We start from the raw sequence: 26,843 nt of genomic DNA, 5'->3' as shown, positions 1-26,843 counted from the left end.
ATAGTAATAAATATATAATAGAGGAACAATGTATTTTAATTATTACATGTCAATAAGTTAAAGATATACATAACATTCTATAATATTATAGATCCATTTTTCTTTTCTTCATCACTTTCATGAAGAGGACCATATCTGAAAGAAATATTTTAATGTAAAGAGACAGATAACTTATTAAAACATATACAAGGTATTTCATAAATGAACGTCAGAAAGGAATTGGGTTAAGGGACAAGTAGAGACTAAACCCAAATTATCTCATTTGTTCTCTTAAAAGGATCTGACTTATCATAAACTTTTTTGTAAACATGATAATTTATAAATTCAATTAACTTTAAATGGGTATATCAAAAAAGAACCTTACTTATAAATATAGCCATAACAACAGCCAGCATCAACCACAGCCAACACTTCCATGCACTCCGACTGTGCTCTTGAAGTCTTTCAGACTCCACTTTTAATGATGTTAGGTTATTGTCTGTGAGACTAGATGACTTTTTCAATGCCTAAAATCGTACCTTTATTACTAGAGCACAATTATATGGTTTATACAAGTACCCAAAATGGTTTGATTTCAAATAAATAATACTTTTATTTCCTTAATTGAGGATTACGTCAACAGTAAATATTTTCTTTCTAACCCATATTACCCACACATTGTAGAGACAAGTAGAGGCTTGAAAACGAAGGATTTGTTAAATAAATTAATACGATTATGTATTATTATTTTTGATGACAAGAGGGGGGGGGGGGGGGGCTGTTTGTTGAAACTGCTGTTAAATCTGCTTACATAATATTTGAACGGCATGGAGTACTAGAATAATTATATTTTTTTTAGAACTCAGGGCAGAAGGCTCGTGATGTTAAGTGATACCGCCGCCCATTACCACTACCACATTAAGAATTGCTAGCCTATTTTTTGAAGAACCCCAAGGCAGGATTGGTTCAAAAACACTTCAGTGTGTAGCTGGTTCCACATAGTGGTGGACAACCGCTGAACATTCACCATAGCCAGTGTAGAAAGTAGTGCTATCATCAGCATAGTAATGGATATTTCTAAGTAGCAACATGTCATTGATATGCAGAACATTGATCGGGATAGGACATTGCCTATAGCCTTGTGGTATGCCAATGTTCACGGGTTTCAAGCCGGAGCATGCTCCGCCAATGACGACCGGCTCTGATCGGCCAGAAGGCCGGAGAGTCCAGTCGCATAATTGCTGTCCCGGGAGGCCATAGGCTGGAAGCTTTGAAAGAAGCGCTTGCCACATCCGATCAAAGGCTTTTGCTATATCCAAACTAACTGCTAGGGCCTAGGCTTTGGACACAATAGCGTCTGCTTATCAATGTGTAATGTATACAAGAAGGTCACTATAAATAGCTGATGGCCCTCCAGATGCTTCAGGAGTAGGAGAGCTGGCCAGTTATTAATGGATTCCATTATTTTGGAGAACAAGGAGGTTATAGCTATTGTTTGATAGACGGATCAGAGCCATCGCCTTTTTTAGAGATCTTTTAGTACTTCGGAACAGTGTCGAGCGAGTACAGGCACCGAAAAAAGCGCGTTAGGACCAGAGCCAACTCAACGTAGCAACCACAGACCCGCTCACTTTATTAATGTTCAAGAAAGCTTGTTGCGGTGCCCTCCCTTGGTCATCCAAAGTCCAGTTGGACGCGAACGGACGACGTATGAGCTAGTTAGTCATCCTCCTTGTGCAGGGGTGGAACAGTGGGTTGTTAGAAGTTCCCTTTAACAGCTTGGAAGAGACCAGAGCGCTCGAGTCCCCGAAGGGAGGCGGGCCAAATTTTCGCCTAATCAGGGAATGTGTTTAGTTTAGTTACTTTGTTTCTGGAGTCAGAGTAAAATGCTGTTCTGAGTTCGCTGGTATTGGCATGCCGAGATGTCGCCGCTTCGGCTCACGCTTTAAAGCATTCTCACTTTCGACGCGAGACCGCCTAGCAAGATCGTGACTTGCGACCAATCGGCAGAAAATGGAATAAATAGTTCCATGTCCTGGAAAACAACAAAATGATCCATCATGCAAGCAATGAAAGCAAGCATCAAGTGAGCAATGAAATTTGGAGCATCCGACGAAAAGCATGTACGACTACAGTGCCAAATACGGCGACAGCCCACACAGCGAGGTCTTGGATGGCACGTAGTAGGTACAGTATTCCGGGCCACGCAATGATCCAACTAATCCAAAAGAGGGACAACGGAGACTTAGTAGTTCTTTGAATGTGACGTTAGTAGAAGGTCAAACAATCATGTTCTGTGTCCACAACTGGCATTTGCGTAATTTCGGGACCTTTTTTGATCAAAGAATAACTGTAAAATTACCTCTGTGTCACCTTTGATAATTTTACTGGCAATCTGGGACTGTTCCTTTAAGCTTTTAGTAAGTAAAACCATGTTTTCAGCAACTTTTTCCTGCATATTTTGATGATATTTTAAAAGTGAGTCAATATCTTCTTGACTACTGCTATTTCTTGTAAAGTTGGGAGCCTTTATAATATTTCGCCTTCTTAATGTGTCATCGCTGTCTTCTGTAAATAAAATCAGAATGACATTTAGTAGTGAAGACATATAAAATATGTTTTACATTTAATAAAAATGCTGGGCTGTGTGTGGCCTGTAGTTTCAAACTTAAATTTTATCAAAATGTGTTACCAATTTTTTTGCATTATTATTTTACTATCTAGAAACAACATACATCAGTAAATGCTTTTTAAAAAGGCTAAGAATTTTTGAAAGTTTATCAAATATGTCTATTATTTAAATATACAAACCTGGCCCAAACAATTCAGACCGCAACTCAAGACCATATTTAGCTACCGTTTTCTGATGAATTTCTTGTGCAGAAGCATCAACAGACATAGTGGCTGCGCCATGAGAAAGCAACTGGACAGCTTCTAGCTGAAATATAACACAGCTTATGTTAAAATTCTTAGCTATGTTGGTTAATTTTAAACCAATTTGTGATAAAATGAAACATCATTTAATCATTAGATGAAGTAATCATTGGTAATGGATAAGTTCTTACTTTTGTCCGAGATTCCTACAAATTTTGTTATTTAATAGATATGATATGATAGTACTAAATTTTAAGCATAAAAATTTAGTTTTTAGAAAATCCCTGAGACAGACATAAATACAAAGAGATTAGTTTATTATCAAAAAATAAACTATTTAAATTAATTAATTTTACCTTTTCTATTGGACTGTTTAAAGTTGCAGTTTGTATCAATCCTTTCAAAAATGCTACTCTTTTGGCATAGTCTGGTAATTCTTTGGGGGGCTTTCTGCAATATTAGTTTTAATGGTATGAAAAGAATTACCTATGTTTAAAAATAATTAGTTATTTCATAAGATATACTAGGAATATATATACCTTCATAGATTATATATCAGAATTAAGTTAAAACATACATTTATTTAAATAACTATTAGAAATATGGAAAGAACACATATGGAAAGTCCGCAAATATATCTCACTTACTCTGGACATTCGGCTTTCAGTTCATTGATCATACTTTCCAGGTTTTGAACATATTGTTTTAGTCGTGAATTAGAATCCAATTGCTCATCTTTTGCTATTTGTTCACATTTATTGAGAAGAATACGAACATTGACTTCGGTTCGACTTTTTGTTGGAATGGTACAGTTTCCTATACGTGGATCACGTTGAATTGCCATTACAGATTACGGCTTTAACATTAATGATACCTTATGTTATAATATTTGTATTTTATTCTCAAAGCCAAAGCAAAAAAAAATCTTTAGATTTTGATACTAAATAAATTTACTGTTTATGTATTGACGTGACACAATTGACAGTTCAGAAATCAGTTATACATTTTTTTAATGACGTTACAATTTTCACATTAATCTTGTTCTGTCACAAAAATAATTCAACTCTGCACAGAAATACTTAAAAAATTACAGGTGACAAACGAAAGAATTTACCGAAGGCAACCCCTTCCACAGTGACTGTGGACTTTACCAATGTTAGGGGGCTTTATTCTAACATCAATGCGGTCCACTTCTACCTAGAAACTGAGAAGCCACATTCTTCCTTACCAAGACTCAGATATCCTCTCCAGCTCATACTTTCTACTACGTAGGAGCACGTAGTAGAGTTGTTCCGGTTTTAACACGTCTTTTCCGGTACCTGTACTCGCTCGGCTCTCAGAAAGTTTAGAAAACCTTATCATGACTGGCAGAGTGATGGACACCAGACCTCTACGCCGATCCCCTACTCATAGGACCGATCAAGTAAAGGCCCTTACAGGTCTTATCATCATCTAGGCGCAGAGGCTTACCGAATAGGGGAGAGTAGAGAGAGTGGTAGTTGTGCGGCGCCACTAACACGACGTTCAGAAATGAAGAACGCAACTGAAGAAGTACTCGCTCAGCACTGTCCCTAAGTGCTGGAAGACCGCTCTAATACATTAGATCCCGAAAAAAGGTAATCGCTCTGATCTCTCCAACCATCGCCCAATAGCTATAACTTCCTTGTTCTCCAAAATAAATGAAACCATTATAACGGCCAGCTCCTGAGGTATCTAGGGGACCACTAACGGCATGGTCCTTCATCTGGTGACCTTCTTGTCTACTGTACATAGATGGGTAAAGGTGATTGAGTCCAGGAGGCGCAAGCGGTAAGTTTGAATATAGAGTAATCGGGTATTAATAGGGTGCATAAAGCGCTGGAAGCTCCATAAGAAACAATACGGCTGGATTTACGTCTTTCTGGCCGGTTGGAGCATCTAGGTCGTGAGTGACGGAGCATGTTCCGACCTTTTCCCATAAGCGCTGTGGAACGCCAGCGTTATCTCCGACCCTGTTTATTTTAACATAACATTCATTACTATGCGGAGGTATTTCTGGGGCAGCTGTAGATCAGTATCAGAGCAAACTTGTGTTTGAAATCGTAACTCTGCTACGTTAATATCTGGTCCAATTTAACCCTAAGAAGACACAAGTTTGCGCGTTTTTCGCTAAAAAAAGCACCCTTTGTCGCTACTCCTCTGCAGCATCGGAATACTGCGGGTTGTCATATCGAATTTCAGGTTTGCGGTCATTTTGGTAAGCTAAATTAAATTAAAGCGTCTAAAAAGCTTAAAGTTCCAAAGAGGCGAGTCGGTAGGTACATTACTCCGACATAAAGCGCAAAATCGGCCCCACATGGGGTACTTTTCTCTCCTCTGGACGGTAGCTTCCCAATACCAGCTTCACTGTATTTAACGAAGAACGGTGCCAATTGTTGACAACCAATCCCTTTCCGAACGACTTGATCCCTTGGCGTTCCCTAGAGATGTGAGGTCTCTCTGCATCTTCTAAATTCACCATTGAGAGTATTGAGAGGAGTTGTTCGGATTTATACCTGCAGCTAATCATCATTCGACGTCCGTCTTTAAGGAAAGTGCATCAATATTATGCGGAACCAGCTGTCCATTGAAGTACTTCCAAACCAATTCGGTTTAGGGTCCTCTTTAAGAAAAGAACATACCAATTTATTCATTTAAAAGGCCGGCAACGCACTCGCGAGCCCAGTGGCATCGAGTGTCTTTGTGCGGCGGTATCATTTAACATCAGATGAGCCTCCTGCCCGTTCTATGAAAAAAAGTGCGTGCGTACAAGTACACATGTCAGAAGTGAAACTTCTTTGTAGGTTTATTATTGCTAAGGTAAAAATAGATGATCATGTACCAGTATATGATCACTCCATGTATTTGTATATCTATATTCAGACTGTATACGTGTTAATGATATTTTAAATAAAAAATCTTCGTTTATTGCACAAGACGTTATGCGACAACTAGAACTTTAGATGGCAAATCTAAAGTTCTTATACGAAACTACTAAACGAATACATCAACAAATAGCGTCTATTTTTTCTGGATCACCCTTCCTCAATCGTTCTCCGTTTTCTTCGACAAAAACGCTTCACATCTTCGTGACGTTTCATCCGTAAAAAAATTACCCTTATCTGCCTAAAAAAGTTCAAAAAACCTTTATTTTTTTTATAATGCCTTAACCTAGTAAAATAATATAGCACACAAAAGATAGATATTTAAGTGTCAGAGCTAAATTTAATAAGTTTTAAAGAGATGTTGACAGCATCAAAACACTGATATTCATGTAAATATTTATATGAATTCTTGATTTATTTTATCTTGGATAAGTTATGTAATTCATCATAACAAATATTAAGGTGTCTGTGTGTACAGAATGCTGTAAGTATCTCATTAAAAATAAACTAAAGAACTCCATTTAAGTATATTATGTTTTAAAAATATTTATTAAGACAAAATTAATAAAAAAATTATGATTTTGGGGCTTGCTTCTTCGCAGCTTCAGCCTCAGCTTCGCTCTTTTCAAAATTGGAAATTAGTTTTTCCACTTCAGTGCTTGTTAAAATTCTGATTATGGTTTTGTCATCTTTACGTGTGAGAGTGGCCATTTCAACTGAAAATAGATAAGATTTTGTAACCTTAGTATATTTTTTTAAACTAATATGTTGACAAAATTGATGTGAAACTTTGCATATGCACATAATCTGCATCAAACTTAATACATTTGTTAACAATAAATTATAAAAAATATATCCATAAACAGCAGATGAAACATCTATTAATTCAGGAAAAGGAAATTAAGAAAGTACAAACCTTAAAGGATGATTATAGACAGTTAATTTCCATTTAAAAAACAACAAAAAGAATTACCTTTTTCAGGAGTCAATTTCGTCATATCAAGAGTTTTGCTTAGGACTTTGACAGCTAGTGCTTGAGCTTCGGCAAGGGTTGTTTCATTCTCTTTGTACTCTTGTTTAAGACTTGACACAGCAGCCTAGAAATTTATTTTAAACTATAAAAACTGTGTTTAAAACATACCGGTATTCCAATGGGTATCTCAAGTCAGTGTCTAGAATACTCTAGAAATTCAAATTTACCATTAAATTAAGTTTAGTTTATTAAGGTATAGAGTTCTATCCAGTCAAATAAGACTTACTTTATTTTAATTATAAAGTATGTTGGAGTCATTAACACTACATATATACAGAATATATGGGGTAGGGGTCAGTTGGTACTTACAGCACTGTTGTTGCCTATACATGTTGCTTTCCAACCACCATAGTTACCACTGGGGTCCGATTGATATAACTGATAGCCATAATGCTTATCCCAGCCCATGTAAAGAATAGACACACCAAACGGTCTTTTACCTATAAGATACATATGTTTTTGAGTGCACATTATAAGACATGGAAATTTTCTATGATATATAGTGTAATATTTTGTTATTCAATTCCTTCAGTTAAATTTAGTTTAACATGTTGTAGCCAAAGGACTGCTGTGATCATTATAGCATTTACAAAATATTTTTACAGTTTCAATTTAAAATCACTAATCTTATTATTGTTACAGTAGAATTTATATTACAAGACAATTAGAAAATTTTAGCTTGTATTAAAAACTGTATTATATAAAATACCTCCATATTGAGTGTATGCTTGTTTTACATCACAAAGCCATGACACTAGTTGTTCACATGGAATAGATTCACCATACTGTAGCAGATATCTTTGAGCTATCAGTCTTAGCTCATTTGTCAACACATTAGCATCAGATGTTATACCAGCAACTGAACACACCATATCTTCATTAAGCTTATAGATCTTTTCAGAAAAGAATACTTCATCAAGAAGTTTGTTAGTATTTCTTCTCTCTGCTGCTAAGAGGATACCATCAGTGGCTAGGATGCCAAGAGAAGTTCCAGCATGACTGATAGCTTCCATAGCATACTCAACCTGGTAAAGACGCCCTGAAACAGAAATTATGTAGTAAAAGCTATTATTTCTACTATTAATATTTAATATTTTGAAGACTCACCTTCGGGCGAAAATATAGTAGTCCGTGTATCATAACGACGAGCCTGTAATAAGAAGCCACAAAATAGTAAATTCTTAAATCAAATTTATAAAATGACCAAGCAAAAATTCGCTAACCTAATGTCGATGATTATACCATTTTACTGATTAATTTTATTTGTAAGAACCAACAAATAACCTTACCATAATTAAGATTTACTGTAACTGGCACTTCTTATAGAATTGTATTTATTTTAGTTAAGAAAAGGTAAGAAAACTTAAAATTATTGTTTGCCGGACGATGACAATTCGAAATATTTCACCAAATTTACAGACTATAAATAAGATTATCAAAGCGAAAGACTATAAACTAAGTATAGACTATAATATAATTTTTTATCGTTCCACAGGTTAAATATATTGCGTGAATCTACTATCGCCATCTAGTATACAACATGTTAATGAATAAATATAGAGCTAACTGATAAAGGGTTTGTAAAATGTTTCGGAAGATGGCATTAAAAATATTGAATATTGCACTTAATAGCTGTTCATAGCAGTGCTTAAGCGAACAGTATATCTAAATAATTTTATTTATGTTAAATGATATTATGAATATTTTAATACGTATATTAGAAAATGTTAAATTTATGTAACCTGTGGTTTTAACAAATCTTAACGTCTATTGATATTTATGGAGCTAAAAATTAATTATGTTTATAATATTAGAGATAATTTTGAAACTAAGTATTTGCAATATAAATGGCTGTATCTATAAAACGTATATTACGTCATTTGTATATTGAACTAAACTATTCAACAATAATAGTTGTCAATAACTTACTATTGTTATTATGTTGGTCTTATAAAATAAAGGCACGATAAAAAAATACATTTTATTAAAAACTATTCCCAACACATTCACTTAACTACTTAATATTATTATATTTTAATAACAATACAAGTAACGATTCACATTTTAAGAAACACATCAAACACGATAAGTTATAATACGTTTCGCAGGCACAATTTATTTTGAACTTGGTAAATCTAAATAAATTAAACTACATCACTATTGTTACCAATAGTAAAATAGGTAAGCATATTGTACAATATTAACTACCATAGTTACAGTTGTTTAATTGTAATCAACCACCAAGACGGTATTATCGTACATATACACGTACCACGTCTGTACGCCGACAATAAATAATTATCGACACTGTGGATTACATATATCCTTAAAACGACAATTTGAAGAATATCAACATATTGTTGTTAATAATTTAAAGTCGTTACAAATAAAAACCTTTTGCAAATCGTAATAAATGAACGATCGAACAAAACCCGCGTGTTTTAAATTAAATTATTATATGTAACATTGTTAAGTTACGAATAAAAATTTTAGACTTAACACAACTTAACCTATTTATATTAAGTATTTTTTTATTATTTTTGCCTTTTTAACAGTTAAAAAAATGTAAAAGCTAGGCTCTACTATCGCCGTCACTCGAGCCGTCGACTTCGAATAGTCATAGCGTCTTTCTGGTGGTGGATATCAGGTCTACAATGGGTTGCACCAGAGTGTATACCAACGTTATCACTACAAAGATGATGAGGGCTGTGGCCAAAGGCCCTTGAGTTGTAGTAAACCTCACGCTATTAAACCCTAAGATCATAGTAATGAGGCCCATACTTAATGCAAACATTCCAACGGCCACGTGAAATATCTTCACGGGATTACTTTTCAGGAGGAGACGAACCTTGGAAGAGAATAACGCGATGATTCCGGACACAAAGCTCAACATTGTAAAAGCGAGGGCTACGACTCCTGAAAAAAATATCCTTTGTATAATATATATAATAGTATAATTAATAAATATAATAGTTCACCACATCATATGCTATATCTACATTATATGTTACAACCTATTTTTATAAAATACATAACAATTATCAAATATTACACTTACAATTTTTGATTTTAAAACATATTTCAAAACGGCGGATTAAGTATCACATAGACACTTAACCACCAACCTTAATTTTAATAGACCAGCCCACTATCGAATATGTTAAGCTCTGAGTGAGTTGTGTATATTTTGTTATATTCGCTAAAAATTCAAATGAGAGATGTCTGAACACCTAGGTCGTTTTTGCAGAAGGAATTTAGAAAATAACTAGCAAAAATATGCTTATTCTATATCAATCACATGTCAAAGATTACTATCGTGTAAAGATAAAATGGGTATAGTCTGTTAGTTTCAATTTATATTTATGACTCAAAATATTTTACAGTTTGAATTGGGACATCCTTATCTATTTATAAAAATAAAGTGACAACACAATTTTTATTCCTAGTCAAACCATTTAAAATAGTTATTTTTAAACTTTTGAGTTATAATGAAATACAATACTTTACCTACAGGGTAATAATACAGATATAAGTTTTTAAAGTTATCATACGTTTGTTTTCCTCCCGACATAAACACAATTTGAGACAGTGAGACAGAGAGACGAAAGAGTACTATAATACAAACTGCTTTAAGATGAATTTAGTTATTATAATATATGAATACTGCCTTAATATTATGAATAAGTCACAAACACAAATGATTTTCGTAAAATAAATGAACTAATTCTTACCGCAAATTGCGTGTGCAGAACTAATCTGCATGTTTACTTGAGAGAGTCCAAGGAATGTTCCAGCGAGAACAAACAACGCTCCTAGGATTTGAAAACACCCGTGCACGATTCTTTTACTGTCCATGCTCAGTTGGGCCGACCATGTGTTATGCTTATGAAGAGTTAGTATTGATTCTACCAGAAATAGTTGATACTGGAAAGAAAAATGTTCTTTGAAAAGCAATGGAAATGCCTCAATTGTTGTATATGTTTAAAATTTGTGTTAATCAGATTTTTCCAATGAATGGGCTCGAATGGTGAAGAAAATCATAGTGAGAAAACCGGCTTGCCTTAGACCAAAAAAATCGACGGCGTGTGTCAGGCACAGGATCACCTCTCACCATACTTACCTATTTGTCAAATGATCATGAAACAAATAATTCTAAGGCCAGACCTAAAAAGGGTGTAAGCACCGCTGATTTATTTTAAGAATAATAGCTATATTATAAATATCGTAATTTCGACGGATGATGATTAAAAATGACTAGAATACAAATATTTTTGTCTTATGATTATGATAACAAAAAGCACTCCAATTAGTTTAGAATAATGGTTAAAGCCTTAAATACATACACCTGTACCAGCAAACACGATATGCAGCTGTAAATTCGTAATCGATCCATCTGCCTGCGAAGTCAAAGCGTACCGCCAAACCGAAAACACCACAATAGCAATCTGCATATGCTGCAAAAGATTCACGAGCTGGCATATCGCAGTCCACGCCGACTTCCAGGAGGACTCATATAGTTCCCCACTCTCTTCGTCATATGCTGCTGGTGCCCTGGTCACCTCCGCCTGGTAAGGTACGTGTTCTCGTACTTCGAACATCTCCACCTTCTGTATAGATTGGTGACTTGTACTGGGCCGGTCCATGTTCACAAAGTAGACCTTCCGCTTTCTTAGACCCAGCTTATGATCACATGAACACCGTAGTACTAAAGTCGAGAGGTAGATAAGGTTTGAGAATTCGATCTGGTATCAACGTGTAATTGACAGCTTAGATTAGGAGGTCTTGAGAAATATGAAGATAAATTCGGCGGATTATCGTAATGGAGAAATGTTGAAATCGCAATGTTATACTATTCTCAATTGGTTATGAGTCGGTATGGGTGTGGCGAATCTCAATTGTTGTTTTTTATATATCTTTAAAATGGTAACGTGGTTTTCGTTACAAATAGAACAACTTTTAACAATAATACTAAATTATTAAATTATTGTAGATAAAACTTTAATATAATTGAAACATTCGTTTTTTATGCCTACGAATTTGCCATCTTAGTCGATCTTAAGCAAGATTATTTAAAGCTACAATGAATTCAAACAAAAAAAATTACATGACTCGTAATTGTGATGTTTAAGTGTTTATTAAATCTACAGAAAACTCTAGTTACGGACTTACTTTCAAGGAGTCGACATGTCAAAATCATAATAAAATAGGTACAGATACTTAAGACTAAGTCTGACTAGTTCTTTTAGCCGTCGTTTTAAACTAATGTATTGGTACGTTATTTTCTTGAAGGACTGTGTGGATGTCATTCGGAAATAATTCAGTGTGCAGCTGGTTTCATACAGTAAGAATATTATAAATTAGGTTTGTTGAGCAATGGAGTGTTGGAAATAAAACAATCTGGCTCAGCTTAAGTTCAAAAAAAAATAAATATGGGTTATATTGGCATTGTAGCTTAGCTACTCATCAATAGATGGCGCCACATAGCTCTATAGTCGCATACGGAGTTGTTAAAAATATTTTTACCACTATTCTTTGGTTATTTGTACGAAAGTAGAAATAAATAAAAATTGTACGGCAACTTAGAAGTGTTTCTAAAAATTATTTAACAAATGCTCCAAAAATCACTGAGTTGACTATTTGCCTAAATTAAGCAAAAAAATATATTTCGGATTAAGATGCATATAAATTGTGTTAAAAGGAAAGTGTCTAATAAAAGTATGAAAGTATTTATAAAGAACACTCTATACTATATCGATGCATAATGCACATAGATTCAAAATCATAAGATTAATTATACTAAAAGGTACCGCTTGTTCGTGTGTTCGGTAGTGTTGTCCCGCCTTCTTATTAAGCGTAATTAATTCTTACCTGCGGGCTTAAATCAAAGCGTATCTCATTTGTCTCCATAACACCCATACGATAACAAGCTAATAAAATACTTCGAATGATTATTAACCATCAATATAATTTAGAGTCTAATCGGAATTTTTTCGTCGAGAAAAATCTTCTAATTAATTACGAGTAATAAAAGTGTAAAAATATATTGCATGAAATTCTTATATTGTATGTCCAGAACTCTGAACTGATTACCGAACAGATTCACCAGTACATAGTTTGACTCCTAAAGAAGGTTATACGTATATTAACTGAAATTTAACGATTATACTTAAATAAAAATAAATCAGGGGTGCAACAAACTTTTTAGGTCTTCTCTTAATAGGTAGATCTTATGATCAGCCTTTTGCCTGGCACATGTTAGCGACATTTTTGGGTCTAAGGCAAGTCGGTTTCCTCACGATGTTTCGTTTCACTGTCAAATGTTAAATGCGCACATAGAATAAAGTCTATTGATCGGAGATCGAACCTACAATCTCAGGGATGAGTGTCGCACTAGGCCAACACTGCTCATTGATTATTCTTAAAGTACAAATAAGTGTAGAAGGAATATTACATTTCATAATAATTGCGTTTTAATTTTAAAGAAGATTTTTTCGATGCAAGTGAAAACTGATATTGCTGACATCGTTATTGTGGTGTCATTCATCCTCTAAGTACTCACAGTTACTATTTGGCTGGAAAGGCTGGGTTCAGCCATTGCGATGAGAGCTTTTGATTATCGTGCAGGATCCATTTTTCATCACAAGTAATGATTCGATTTAAAATCTCTTCATTATTGTGCCAGTTGAGTAATGTAACGCAAAAGTCGACGCGCGTTTGTCGATTTGCTTCACTCAATTCGTGAGGTACCCAAGCTTTTACACCTTCCCAATTTGCTTCAAATGGATTAATACAGTTTTATCACTAACACCGCAGCCTGCAGCTAACTCACTCGTAGTTTGAGATGGATCCGCTTTCACAATAGCCTTCACTTCTTGGTTATCGTGGTCTCCGGCTGTCCACGGGGCTTGTTTTGCAGGTGGAAATATCCAGAACGAAAACGGAACAAAAACGCACCGTATTTTCTTTTACGACCCGCTGCCATACACATCATTAATCCTTCGCACCGATTCTGCAGCACCGATGCCACGGTGGAACTCGTTCTCGTAAATAACGCGAAATTTCATGTTTTTAATTTTATAAATAGAGTGGAGTAAAGAATCGGGAAATTGAAATGAATCATGGTTTTCGAAAAACAACTAAATAGCTGTTAAAATTGTATGTGGAATTTAGGAATTCCTATTTGGATAGGTCCAAATAGGAGATGTTTGAGGTCAAAGTGGACAGTACGACAAAACGATAAATTCAAATGTAACGACTGAATATAATATTTTAATTTGTCTACAAGGTATTACTTATAAAATCCTATTTACCTACCTATTATACAAACCCAGAAGCCGCGTCTGAACGTAATTCCCTCCAAGGTGTTCCGAACTAAACGAACGACAAAATAATTATACGGTCATTTTACTGTCATAAACCCAGTTGTGTCGGTCTACAATCAATATACCATTTGCGACTGGTTAATATCTTAATAAGAAACTAATAGAGATTACAGACTTGCCTTCTCTAGGGGTGGGCCAGTGGTGTACCTGTGTGGTCCAATCTTGTCAACTAGGCCTGGGTTGTATCGATAAATCCTAGTCGATATTGCCCAGAGGATGGGAATTTAAATTGCAGCGGGAAGCGATGAAAATTCCAAACCTTTGAACATTCTAGGGTTTTACGAGCACTAGCTTAATCGTAGGATATCTTTATGTAACATAAATGTATAGAACAGTGTTAATCTAATTAGTAAATTACATCCTTTCAAATATTTTTCATGTGGCGTTAGTAAACAAATAATATTCATAATTTGTACGTGTTTTTTCATCCCCTCTTTCGTCAAATTCTGTCAAATTTGTTTACGTTTCGATAAAAGTACTGTACTTTACTAAAAAAAGCTGCTTTTATACTTGAAAAAAGATTTTTTTTGGGTAATAGTTATTTTAACCAAGCTGGAACCAGCTGCTCACTAACTAAACATCGTTAAATTGAAAAGAGCGTACAAATTTGTTAAACGCTGGTAACGCACAAGCGAAACCTTCTAGCAATATGGGGGGGGGGTATCACTAAACATCAGATGAACCACCTGCCCGTTTGCAAACAGTCTAATTGCAGCTTTTTAAGTAAAGTACTGTTTTTTTTATTGAAACGTAAAAATTTGACAGAATGTGACGAAAGAGGCAAAGAATCTAATGATTTTTTATATTTATTATGAATTGCAAGAGGAATAGATAAGTGGAGCAAGAAAGTACTAAACAGGTACAATAAACTATAAAGAGCCTTTGCCAAAATAGGACGAACAAATATCTAAAAGACGGAGAATATTAATGTGTTTAAAATTTATTATTATTTATTATCAATAAGGTTTGTTTTTGTAAAATATCTAATATAATTACTACAAAAAGTACATCACGGAACAGATATACAAATGGCAATATCCCGTGACTAATTGGAAAATGCTCGCCTGCGGGAACATCAAACGATTTTCAACAAGAAAATGTTGCCATCATTGTTTTTAGATTATCCGCAATAAATCACTTCGGTATCCCGTGTTATTGAATCTGTGTATTAAAGGATAACTTATAAGAAATTGTTTTCTTAGATTGTACTGAATATCATCATGAAGTACGTATATCATAAATCAGTAAGTATAATTTAAAAAAATACAATATGTAAAATATGTTAACTTTATTCTCTCTGGTACAGTCTCACAGACTGAATAATAATATAGTTATTAATGTGTGACGATAATTTAAAGTATTTTATATTTATGTATTTATTCATTAACACTTCGTTGCATTACAATATAAAAATAGAACATAATTAAATGAAAGGGAGGGCAACTGGCGGCTTTATCGCTTTCGAGAAAGTTCTCTTCCAGGCAATCACTGTGAGAAAAACATTAAAGTTACCGCGTTTATTTACAAAAGATTATCTCAATTTTGTAATTATTGCATTTTTATATACATCAAAATACATTCCTTTTTACGAAAATATCACATAAAACACTTTACTGGAATAAAGCAACCGATGTGACAGCTCTGTAACTCAAAAATACAAGTATTTATAAATTTTTCTTTGATTGTATTCTTTTCAATTAGACGAAAATATGTAAATCTAAAAAGTTCAAATAATAAAGCCAGTATATAAGTATAATCCTACCAATTAAACTTTGTTTTCTTTCGTCTTTTATCTTTATAAACGTCTGTACTTCTATAAAGCATTTGTATTATAAGTTATCTAATTGTCCAGACGTTTTACTTTTACCATAACATTTTTACTTTCCACGAGTCGGCATGTTGTACTAGGCCCTTTTCAAACAGTCGAAAGCTGTTTGTTGTTAGACGCAAGCGCTTCACGCGTTAGAGAAAAAACGGGAATAATTTTTCATAACATTTTCTTATATTGTGTTGTGTTTTCGTTGGTTTTATTTAATTATGCTAAGGTAAGTCAGTGTTCGACTATTTATTGTTTTAACGAATTGTACGGGTCTAGTACAAAAGATTTGGTTATTTAGATGTATAATTTTCAAAGGTTAAGTTAAAGTTAACTTTAAAAATATTATTATTTGAATTAACGGAAACGAAGGGCCTTTACGTAAATACTATCATTATCCTTAGTATTTTAATATTTTATTAAATAAACGACATGTTTATGGATTTTTAGCTTCTATGATGAAATTTTGATTTACTTAAGAGATTATCCTTAACTTACTCTACAACTATGAGTACGGCTAATGGGTTTATTGATATCATTTATGAAAATGTTTACCAGTAACTGAATTTCATAACGTATAATTAGCTTATCAGTGAAAGATAAACTGAGGTGTCAACGTTCGACAAATGCAGCATGGTTTTATGGCCGGTTCCTATTTCCAACTTACGGATATAAAACTGTTACGATTTAAATTGCAATGGTCATATATATTCACAAACAGAACACGTATACAAATGGCATAGGCACGTATTTGTAGACTATTAAAGCTTTATGGCTGGGCAAAGATATGGAGTATTGAATATTTCGCTGCCAAATGGGGCTGGCCGGTTCCAGTTTTCAAATAACGAAAGGTTTTTTGATGGATCGTAAAACGGAAATGACGGGGCTTTAGGGTGTTAGTTAAACCTTATTTATTTGGTACATTGCAAATGCGCCGAAAAAAGCTTGGTAATGTCAATCACATTGTTTTTGTTATTTCTTTTTTATTATAAGTAAATGTTCAGAAACTAAACACTGAAAAAGAAATACAAACAACTATTGATTAGTAATGCAGATTTTAATTGTTAATTTATTTATTTACCTTACATATACTTAACAATAGGATAAATATTATCACATATTTAAAAAAAAAATGGGTCAATTCCCCTATATCATAAATGAAGAACATAATTTATTAGCTTATTAATTGGATACGTTTCTTAACATTGGGAACCTCGTTGTATTGTCTCATGTTCTATATAATTGGTGATTTACATTATTATTATCATTCCAAAAAGTTGCCTCACTGAAATTTTGTGTTGTTAGTGATTTACACCCGTGTTATAACGTCAATCAAATTTAAATCTAGTTTCAAGAGCAATTTCTAAGAAGTTTTGAAATATTTTACATCGTTCGAGATACGTGTTACACTTCAATCAAATAATAAGCTCTAATCATTAACATAATGACAATTTCGTTTTACATTAAAGTGAAAAATGATCATTACTGTGCTCCGATGCAAATAATGGTTAAAATGACAACAAGCGCCCGCGTTTTGTTATGTCAAATTTACTAATTTCCATTATATTAATAGCAATAACCACAGAATCCCTATTGAAATAATCGAAGAGCGTCACTAATACAGCGGTCTAGTCAGGAAGCAAATCCGATACCGGTGAACTAATGGCAAGCTGCGACCACGCCGCACGTCACTTTACATTATTCTATTTATTACATGCAATTTTAAGTATTTCAACTATATTTAAATATTCGTGTATAGCGTTCATTTTTTTCATACTTAAGAAATACCTTATGTTATCCGATCGGATAAAGTTTTCGATTTCTCAATAGAAAATTAGATGTATTCTGTGCAGTTTTTAATTCAATTGAGTATGCATATTCTGTGTCTCCCGAAATGGTGATAATTGAAAGTCGTGGGTTGGACGAATAAACCAGATTTCAACTAATCTGTGGAATCTTTACAGCAAAATTTGATAAAACACAAACAAGTACTAGATTCATAGGGAGTTATAGATGTAACACAATATTATTTACGTACAGCCTTTATTTTGACTGCGAAAAATAAATAAATATATAGTCTGCTGTTTTTAAGTACAAAGGCTCATCTTATTAAGTAATACCACAAAAGTCTCACACGTGTGTTGCCGTTTCGGTCCGCTCTCTCTTTGTTGTGTCCTGTGGCCTTTTCCATACATGTGTTCTATATTCAAAACTATTGGAATATATAATGCCTTTTTAAATGTTCTTCCCATTAATAATTTATTATGAATGATAGACTTAGAATCGCTACCAAATGGGGCATTTAATCGATTGAGGTTTATCGAGTGTTCACTGAGAACCGGCTCAAAGCAAACCACTCTGTTTTATTGACATTCTTAATTTAAAGAGTTGTTACAACAACATATTTAACTTTCAAACTTTATAGAGCTGCAGAATTTTAGGCTGTTATAATAAATATTTGTGAGAATTTATTTTAACTCGGGTTCAAATTTTAATTAATAGATATGTAATAGCAAAAATGAAAACTACAAATTTTACATATCACATCAAGTGACCTAAGTACAGATACTATGACTAAGTACAGACTCTATGGCTATAAATGTGGAACCATTATTTGACATTTCGCGAATAGGTAGGTAATAATTTTAACAGCTCTGTTAGTTTCCATTTTGTTTTATTTATTTGTTTATTATACATCTTTATATTACAAAAATTAGTTGCTGTATTATTATTACTTTTTAAACATATTTAGGTGACATAAGTAGCCTATGATCAGACAACGTGATCAGGCAGATGTGTGACCTAAAAGCTAGGCAGCAGGGGAGTGTCCCTACCTTTCCTAAAAAAGGACTTTATTGACTTAAATTTAGATCTAGTGACCACTACTCCGTAAATAACCTCATGATACTTATGGGCGAGTTGGAACCGTATTACCTCTTGTGCTATTTATCTTACTGATTTATTTGACAATTCTATGGGAGATTTTTTCACTGTAAGGGACGCTAAATTAAAATTATACTAACAACTCTATATATATATATATATATATTAGTAGTTCTCATCCGCGATTAATGTAACAAGCTGTTAAACTATATTTACATTGACATTGATTTTGGACAAACTAATGCAAATTAATAAGACCGGAACCGTCAGTGGTCAATCATATATTTATTTAGTGATTAAAAAACCGCGTTAGCTGAGTAAGTTGTTGGTACAGAGTTCGAACCCAGTACTAGAAAGAAGTAATTAAAAATATATAATATAGGAAAAAATTAACATCGGCTACAATCTGATGTTAAGTGAGTCCGGCGTGGTGGACATGATACGACCTAGAGTAGAAAACAAACATGGTTCTAATACAAGCTTCATTGCCCAATTTTATGACGTACCCGGAACACAGAATCTAGTATGTATGTGAATGGATTGTTCAGGAACTTCAAATAAGAAATACAAATGAAACAATTTGCCTGGGACAACAGGTGGTTCGGCATCCCGTGGAATATAGTCCCACCAAATTAAAGCTTATATATGTCTAGAAAGAAGTCGGAGAAGAAAAATACGGCTGATTAGTCAAACTATGTCTAAGCATAGCTCAAGCCGTTCGTGACCTTGATGGCGCTACTAATATTAAATTCCTTTAAATGTTATATGATTTCCGAGTATTTTTTCTGGTATATTTAAACACATTAGTGCATTGATCCAAGCTCATGTTTGACAGTTGGATACTAATTCTGTAACCAAGGACAAACTATCTATGGTACAATTTATTAAGGTAACTAAACAGACAAGAATGTAGTATATAGTAAGAAGAAGTATAATAGTAATCTTACAGCTAATATACATATTATAAAGCAAAACACTTAGGCAATATACAAAGCCAAAACGGATTACATTGATAAACAATATATATGAAACAGAAAACATAAGTACATTAATAGACAAAAAATATATTTCAAAGAAAAAACTAAATTGTTACTGCTAAACAAAGTCAAAGTCTTCCCGCCTCTTCCAATATTTTCTCACAGCCTCTTTGGTGAGGTGATAAAAAACACCCTCGTAATTAGTGACATAATTGGGTAAAACACGAAACTTAGGAGAATTATGCTGGTAATTCGTGTTTATCCTGCTGTCGCTTTTATAACAGATGTTAGTCTTAATAAAGCACAACACAGGCACAAAAATAAGTGTCTTCTACATAAGATGCTACTTTATTACGTCCCGATCCGTCCGATCCAGCTCTTTCTCTTTTCACTGTATGAATCCAGCTGATGCGAAGCATGCCATGGTAGTATTTTTGTATCGTTTTTAATAGTCCGTACCTCACAACCCAGATAGTGCTACTAGGCAGTACATAAACATGTACAAACAAACAAAAAATAAAACAAAGGAAAAAGCAAATGAATAGTGTTGTTTTGTTTCGTAATTATGATGAAAAAATACTACAGAATTAACTACTTTAATATTTCAACTGAATAATAGGAATGTGACAAGATTTGATAAAGTATGACGAATCTTGCCGTCGGCTCTCATCATCTTGACGAGATAACATCAAGCGCGGCGCTTGCGCAGGCTTGTTAAATTCCATAATTGACTTATCTATATTTTTATTGATTATTTCTCCGCCAAATTCAATTCCCTCTGGAATATTTGTTTTTTGGATAAGCCTCGTTACTGACTCAGACCAGTGTTGGCCTAGTGACCGACTCTGATCCCTGAGGTCGTAGGTTTGATCCCCGGATGTGCACTAATGAACTTTCTTTCTTTATGCGCATTTAACATGCGCAAACTGTGAAGGAAAACCAAAACGTTGTCGCGTGTGTCAGGCTCATGAGGCTGATGACCTGCTCACCTATTAGATTAACAAATGATCGTGAAACAGATACAGAATTCTGAGGCCCTGACCTACAAAAATGCTAGCGCCACTGATTTTTTAAAGCCATATTTTATATTTTATTTACTTATTTACACTTCGTTACCATAATATACAAAATCATACATATGAAAAAACAAAAAAAAAAGACGTTTACTTAAGTTATTAGGCAACAGGGGGTCTTATCTAGACAGGTACGGTGTACAGATTATCTCCTATGTACACTATTGTTAATTTAATGAATATTAATAAAGTTTGTGTGCCTCTTCATAAGATTGGTTTCTACGAGTTTACATGCTGCAGGTATTGACCATCTTTGTGAGGGGCTACTTTCTATAATAAGACTAAAGAATTCCTGTGGTAATTGGTCAGCCAGCCAGCCAGCCTTCCATCGCAGATAGAAAATATACAGAGAGATGACTACATACTATGACGAAATAGAAGTAACAACAAAATAAAACTGAAACCATTTAATTTAAAATCTACCACAAATGATTATGCATATAAAAGTCGGTTGTGTCTTAATGAAGCCTTTTTAGACATTATTATTTAAACACGTTTAAATAGAAAAAATCGTAAAATCTTCTTTTAGTGTATCTGTGTGCCCTTTTTTAGCAAAGGCCTCTTCCAAATCCCGCCATTCCTCTGTTTCTTTCGTTTGCTGTTCCACCTGCTGTTTCTTTCGTTTGCTGTACCTTGAACACCAGTTTAGTATGTTTTTGTTCCACTTTTCTGTTCCTCTAGCGATTTCCACATTAGTTTATTTATGATTATCTGTTTCCTTAGTTGTTCTTCGTAATGATGTATGCTTTCTTTTATCAATTCATTTCTTCCCTATCATACATCGTTCCATCGATCTTTGACACACCTGTAGCTTTATATGCTGCGCTTGAGTGGGCGCCCATGTTGGTACATAGTGTATACAAGTATTGAAGAGCTTTCTTTTAATTACTATGCTCGTTTTCTTATTTTAGAAATGATTAGAGTGTAAATACTTAAGGAACAGTTGTACAATGCAAAAAATAGTGTTAAATTGTTTCTTCTGAGTTATTGTAATCCCAACAAAGTAACTGTACAATTTAGGACAGGAAGTAACAATGTAAAATTGTCATTGCAATCGAATTCAAACACGTCGAACATTTCCCGAGAAAATCGGTTCAAATCTTTGAACTTTTGTGACCTAACTTTCACTTTATTTGAAGAGACACTAAATTTTAGACGCCATTAGAGTGTTTATATCGGGTCATGTGAGAAAATTTTAAAAGCATCTTGGAACATCTTTGTTTTCATAGATACCACGTTATTTAAGGGGTTTGAGAGCAAAATAGGTTTTGAATATTTGACTATAAACCTGGTTGGCGACGTGCCTGTTTTTTCTTTCTAGATCCGCAAATAACACATAATTTAAATTACTTAAAGATAAGACGCCCGATCGCTAATATGGCTATCCTTTGAACTTTTTTTTTGTTGGTAAATAAATTTACAAACTGTTACTTTAAAACTGACGTGGGATTGTGCTATGAACTCCTACCGTCTAAAAGCCATCAGCCCCATCTGCTGGCTATGAACAAGAGGCATGGTAACAGTTACAACTAACCTATGCCCTGAGATATCTGATCGTTCTAGGTCAAACGGCTTTTGACAGATTCGTCAATGAATTAAACAATATTTTGTCACATTAAGAATAGATAATTATTTTATACTAAATACTTGATGTGAGATTTAGATATGTTATTTAAACACATATTTTGTAATCTTAGCAACTAATAGGCTTTCAATGTAGTCGTGATTATGAGATTTCATACTTATAATTTTAAAATCACTTTAATCCCAACAATGTGTCAGAAATTAATACGACTTTTATGTCAATGACGTGATTGTCGGTGTGAGTTCACAAATTTCGTGTTAATTGAAAAGAGCGCTGGCAATACAAAACGATTTGTATAAAACAACAATGATGTGAATATAATACTAAATATTTTTCTGTTTTAGGTACATTTTAAGGCAAATTTGTTATTAAAAACATTAATATTTATTCAAAATGGCTTTCACCTAAATATCATTCAGTCACGCTCGTGAAATTCGAGTTTTTTCCCCAAATTTTTATATATTAGGTCCTTACATATGAAATTGGCGTTTTGTATGGGAGGAACAAAAAGTCGAATATTTTTAAATATAATATATTTAATTAATCAAAGTATGAACCATTGTTTTCTATGCCCTTTTGCCATCTCATAGGTAGTTCATTGATCCTTTTACTAAAAAAACCAGTCGGACGGGAATCAATAAAATCTGTGAAGGCGATTTGGACTGTCCCATCAGAGTTAAATTTTTCCCTTGCAAGAAGTTGTCCAAATTTCGAAAAAAAATGGTAATCTGTTGGAGCAAGGTCCGGGGAGTACGGAGGATGTCTTAGACATTCCAATTGAAGCTCTTCTAATTTGGCGTTGTCGTGAAGTAGCAGTGGCGTGGATCGATTGACCAGCCTAGGTTGTTTAGCCGCTAGCTTTTCCATCATGGTTTGCAGTTGCTGACAATAGACATCAGCCGTAATAGTCTGGCCAGATTTGAGAAAACTGCAATGAACAATACCAGCACTAGTCCACCAATCGCTTACAAGTAACTTTTTTGGGGTTAATTTTCGCTTGTGGCAGGTTTTGGCTGGCTGGACAGGATCCAACCATTGCGCTAAGCGCTTCCGATTATTGTAAAGATAATAACTAACATGTCTCGAATCATTTAAATCAGAAAAAGAAAACAGAAGTAGCTATCATTTATTACTCGTATTTGCAAAATATTTATCAATATTCTTAACATTACTTATATGAAGTAAAAAAATACTATTATTATCCTACTACCAGCATAGATCTGATATAAATATCCGTCTCAAATCTGATCTATTTACTGTTTATGAATGAATGTGCTCGAGGGAACAGAGGATTTCATTACAAGACACCAGCGTACGTGATAAGTCAGCAGGTCATTGATCTACTGAAATCACGGGTGTTCTGTTATATAATTATGTCCAATAGTGGCAATCGTTGTCGCCTGTTGATCCATGAACTCTCAAGTAGCCAGGCTAATTGTATAGTCTATCAATGTACTGTGTTATCAATCATTTTGATATACAATTTTACGGGATTTCACTTTTCATTATCAGTTTTGTCTTTTCGCACAGTGACTTTTCTTTTTGTGGAAATCATAACCTCTGACCTCTCGCCTCTTACATCTAGAATTTGGACCCTTAGTCGAATTGGTTCATAGCTGAATCCACATGCTGGTGGTGTTGGTGGTAAAGCGTAAATGGATTGGTTACTTTGCAAGCGTACTTCGATAATTTTTATTTTTAAACATAAAGCTGATAGGCCTTCTGACATATGTCATCAATTTGTGGGTTAGAGACATGCCGAACGATGCCTGTCTTCGAAGCAAGTGATTAGAGAGAAAATTCCATTGCCGTGATTCGAACGCCCGACGTCAGGTAGTAAGGTCACTTAAGGCACTAGGGCAACACAGCTGTATAAACAATTGTTATAAATAAAAAAAATTGTCAAATAATTTATTTTAATAAGGCTTATAAAAAGTCGAATAAAACTTTCGAAAGTCAAAATTATAAGTTAAAAATATATTAAAAAAATCACAATTCACCCTTCCAAAAGGTAGTTTCATATCGAGAAGAATGGGGAAGCAACTCCATACCTACTCTTTTAAAATAGTTTTTACAGTTTTTTGTATACATTGATTTGATAATTAAAAAACAATGCACCAGATAACTAAATTATTATGTAGATACATAGTGCTCACACAACCATAACAGTCATAGTGATTATTTATATCGGACATTTTGCATGCTATTTAGTTTATATCATCATTGAATACATAGTTATTACAAACCGGACTTATCTTGTATGGTTAACGGTGCTTAGGACATTAACTTCACCAGTTTCCAGAAGGTACCATAATGTGATATTGGTTTCGATAAACCCACTTAATGTTCCTAATATCTGGTGAGGTAATTTCCCTTTGAATCGAATTATATTAGCTTAGAAAATATGTTTAAATGTCTTTGTTTTGTTACATTACTTTTGTCTAAGTAACTTTGCCTTATGTAGTTTCGCTCGCATTGTTTTTAAATTGAGAAAAGCTCACACTGAAGAAATCACTCGAAAGCGATAAGGACGCTGGTTGTCCTCATTTTTATACAATTATTTTAATGGTAATAAATGTTTATAGATAAATATTCTATTTCAAATGTTAGAATATTCAAGGTTTTATCAGATTTTGACAAGTCTTAATTCGCGCGAAGGTACTCGAAGCACCTCCAGTAGACAAAACCTTAAACGCTCATTATAAATAATAATAAGGATGTTTTCATTCAATTGCTGCGAACTGTGTCACATTTTTACCAACCAATTCGACTCTTGGTCTTTCAAAAGAGTGTACTAAATAAAAGTGCGTTAATCGCGAGCAGACACGAGAGTATAGAAGGGTGGCGGTATCATTTTATGGGCCGGCAACGAACTTGCGAGTCTTCTGGCAAATGTGAGTGTCCATGGGCGGTACAGTATCTATTATCAATGTGAGCCTCCTGCATCACAGTTTACGAGTTTTAACATAAGCCGTAAAATTTGAAAATTCAAAATTATTATAATTTATTTTTATTTATTCTTGTATATACATGTATCCCCTTTTGAACGTGATAGATGATTCTTCCTATCTATACCATGACCATGGTTGATCATCGTAGTTCTATTCTTTTCGACACACATGCAACTCTAGAGGCTTCTTAGTACTCCAGCAGTAAAGTGTGCAGGCCATGTTATGTTGAAAGCGATATTGCTAACACGCAGTATATCGGCTATCACTATGCGGCGTGCGGTTAACCGCATGTCATATAAAAGTACCCACACGTTCCCTTTTCTCGCGGTTTAGGTAAAAGTTTAACCGCAACTTGTTTAGCAATTTTCTTGAGTATCATATTGCGGTACACTTTCTAAATCAATGGGTTTTTTGAAGTTTACTAATACAAAATCGAAAGTTTTCGCTCATAAATATTTATTGTATAATCTTTATTGTTGGACATTTGAATTATATTACGTTATATGAATATTATTTACATTCACTTCATCTTCTCATCAAAGTCTTATTGGTGACTTCAGCGTCACTCTCATTACCGAGGTTGTAGGTTTGATCCCCGGCTTTGGTGCACCAATGGTCTTCTGTCTTCTGTCTATGGGAGCTTAACATTCACTCGAACGGTGAAGGAAAACATCGTGATTATACTGCCGTAGACAAGAAAGTCACACAGGAGGTTGTACCTTTAGTATTAGATTGAGAGATGATCATGAAACAGATACAGAAATCTGTGGCTCAGACCTATAAAGGTATTGCCACTGATTTATTTACTTAAATATAGTAAGTTCATCCAATCATACAAAATCAGAAGCTAAAACAGCTCTCGGTTAATGGTCCTGTTAACAGATTGAGTCAGATTCAAAACTGTGATTAAAATAACTCTGCGGATGTTTTCAGCAAATCCATGGAGACCGAGCGAGTCGTTTAAGAAACTTTTCTGTGTTAATTATTTGCTATTATTATTTCCTTTATTTCTAAATTATTATACGCGGTTGCTTGGCGGACCCTTACGACTTCTTCAAGAGTCAAAGAGTCCCCTCGTGAGTTGTTTTGCGATATTGCGGGCTACTCGATGGTGACCATGTTGCACGGATCTGTTTAGGGTTGCGCCTTCTTAAACTCTAATGTAATTTTCTCATCTGTATATCCTTTCTATAACATATTGTCATAAGTATTTGATTGATCTCCTTCTAACATGTGTGATTTTTATGAGCAAATATAAATAAATTCCTTATACAATATGAACTTACATGGAATATAAACTAACTTATATGGACTATATTTGTTACCATGGTAACTGTCCATCGAAACTTACGTTACTAATAACATCTCCACGTTTATCTCATAACGT

General features: G+C 34.0%; 4 protein-coding genes across 4 annotated transcripts in view; 1 reads left to right on the top strand and 3 right to left on the bottom strand.

Annotated features, from left to right (window-relative positions):
• Positions 1 to 13: 13 nt before the first annotated feature.
• Positions 14 to 3,811, bottom strand: LOC123712969 (vesicle transport protein USE1). The gene is made up of 6 exons (XM_045666392.1): positions 3,501 to 3,811; positions 3,210 to 3,303; positions 2,791 to 2,917; positions 2,342 to 2,547; positions 365 to 506; positions 14 to 135 (listed from the first exon to the last, which is right to left on the bottom strand). Exons 1-6 carry the CDS (start codon positions 3,695 to 3,697, stop codon positions 86 to 88), a joined length of 816 nt encoding a protein of 271 aa, XP_045522348.1. The 5' UTR covers positions 3,698 to 3,811; the 3' UTR covers positions 14 to 85.
• A 2,460-nt stretch (positions 3,812 to 6,271) lies between these two features.
• On the bottom strand, positions 6,272 to 8,220 carry LOC123713042 (proteasome subunit alpha type-4). The gene is made up of 6 exons (XM_045666524.1): positions 8,079 to 8,220; positions 7,897 to 7,939; positions 7,499 to 7,828; positions 7,099 to 7,229; positions 6,730 to 6,853; positions 6,272 to 6,472 (listed from the first exon to the last, which is right to left on the bottom strand). The coding sequence occupies exons 1-6, from the start codon at positions 8,079 to 8,081 to the stop codon at positions 6,330 to 6,332; spliced, it is 774 nt and encodes a 257-aa protein (XP_045522480.1). The 5' UTR covers positions 8,082 to 8,220; the 3' UTR covers positions 6,272 to 6,329.
• Positions 8,221 to 8,756: 536 nt separating this feature from the next.
• Positions 8,757 to 11,517, bottom strand: LOC123713214. The gene is made up of 3 exons (XM_045666779.1): positions 11,133 to 11,517; positions 10,521 to 10,713; positions 8,757 to 9,705 (listed from the first exon to the last, which is right to left on the bottom strand). Exons 1-3 carry the CDS (start codon positions 11,430 to 11,432, stop codon positions 9,407 to 9,409), a joined length of 792 nt encoding a protein of 263 aa, XP_045522735.1. The 5' UTR covers positions 11,433 to 11,517; the 3' UTR covers positions 8,757 to 9,406.
• A 4,684-nt stretch (positions 11,518 to 16,201) lies between these two features.
• LOC123713744 (ADAMTS-like protein 4) overlaps positions 16,202 to 26,843 on the top strand; it is a 77,742-nt gene continuing 67,100 nt past the window's right edge. The window contains exon 1 of the mRNA XM_045667567.1: positions 16,202 to 16,216. The gene's annotated coding sequence lies outside the window, so the exon portion shown is untranslated. The remainder of the gene's footprint in view (positions 16,217 to 26,843) is intronic.

The sequence above is a fragment of the Pieris brassicae genome, chromosome 8 (assembly GCF_905147105.1).
Source record: "Pieris brassicae chromosome 8, ilPieBrab1.1, whole genome shotgun sequence".
NCBI lineage: Eukaryota > Metazoa > Arthropoda > Insecta > Lepidoptera > Pieridae > Pieris > Pieris brassicae.
Note: the sequence above shows the minus strand (reverse complement) of the source record. Positions and strands in the feature narration are given on the sequence as shown.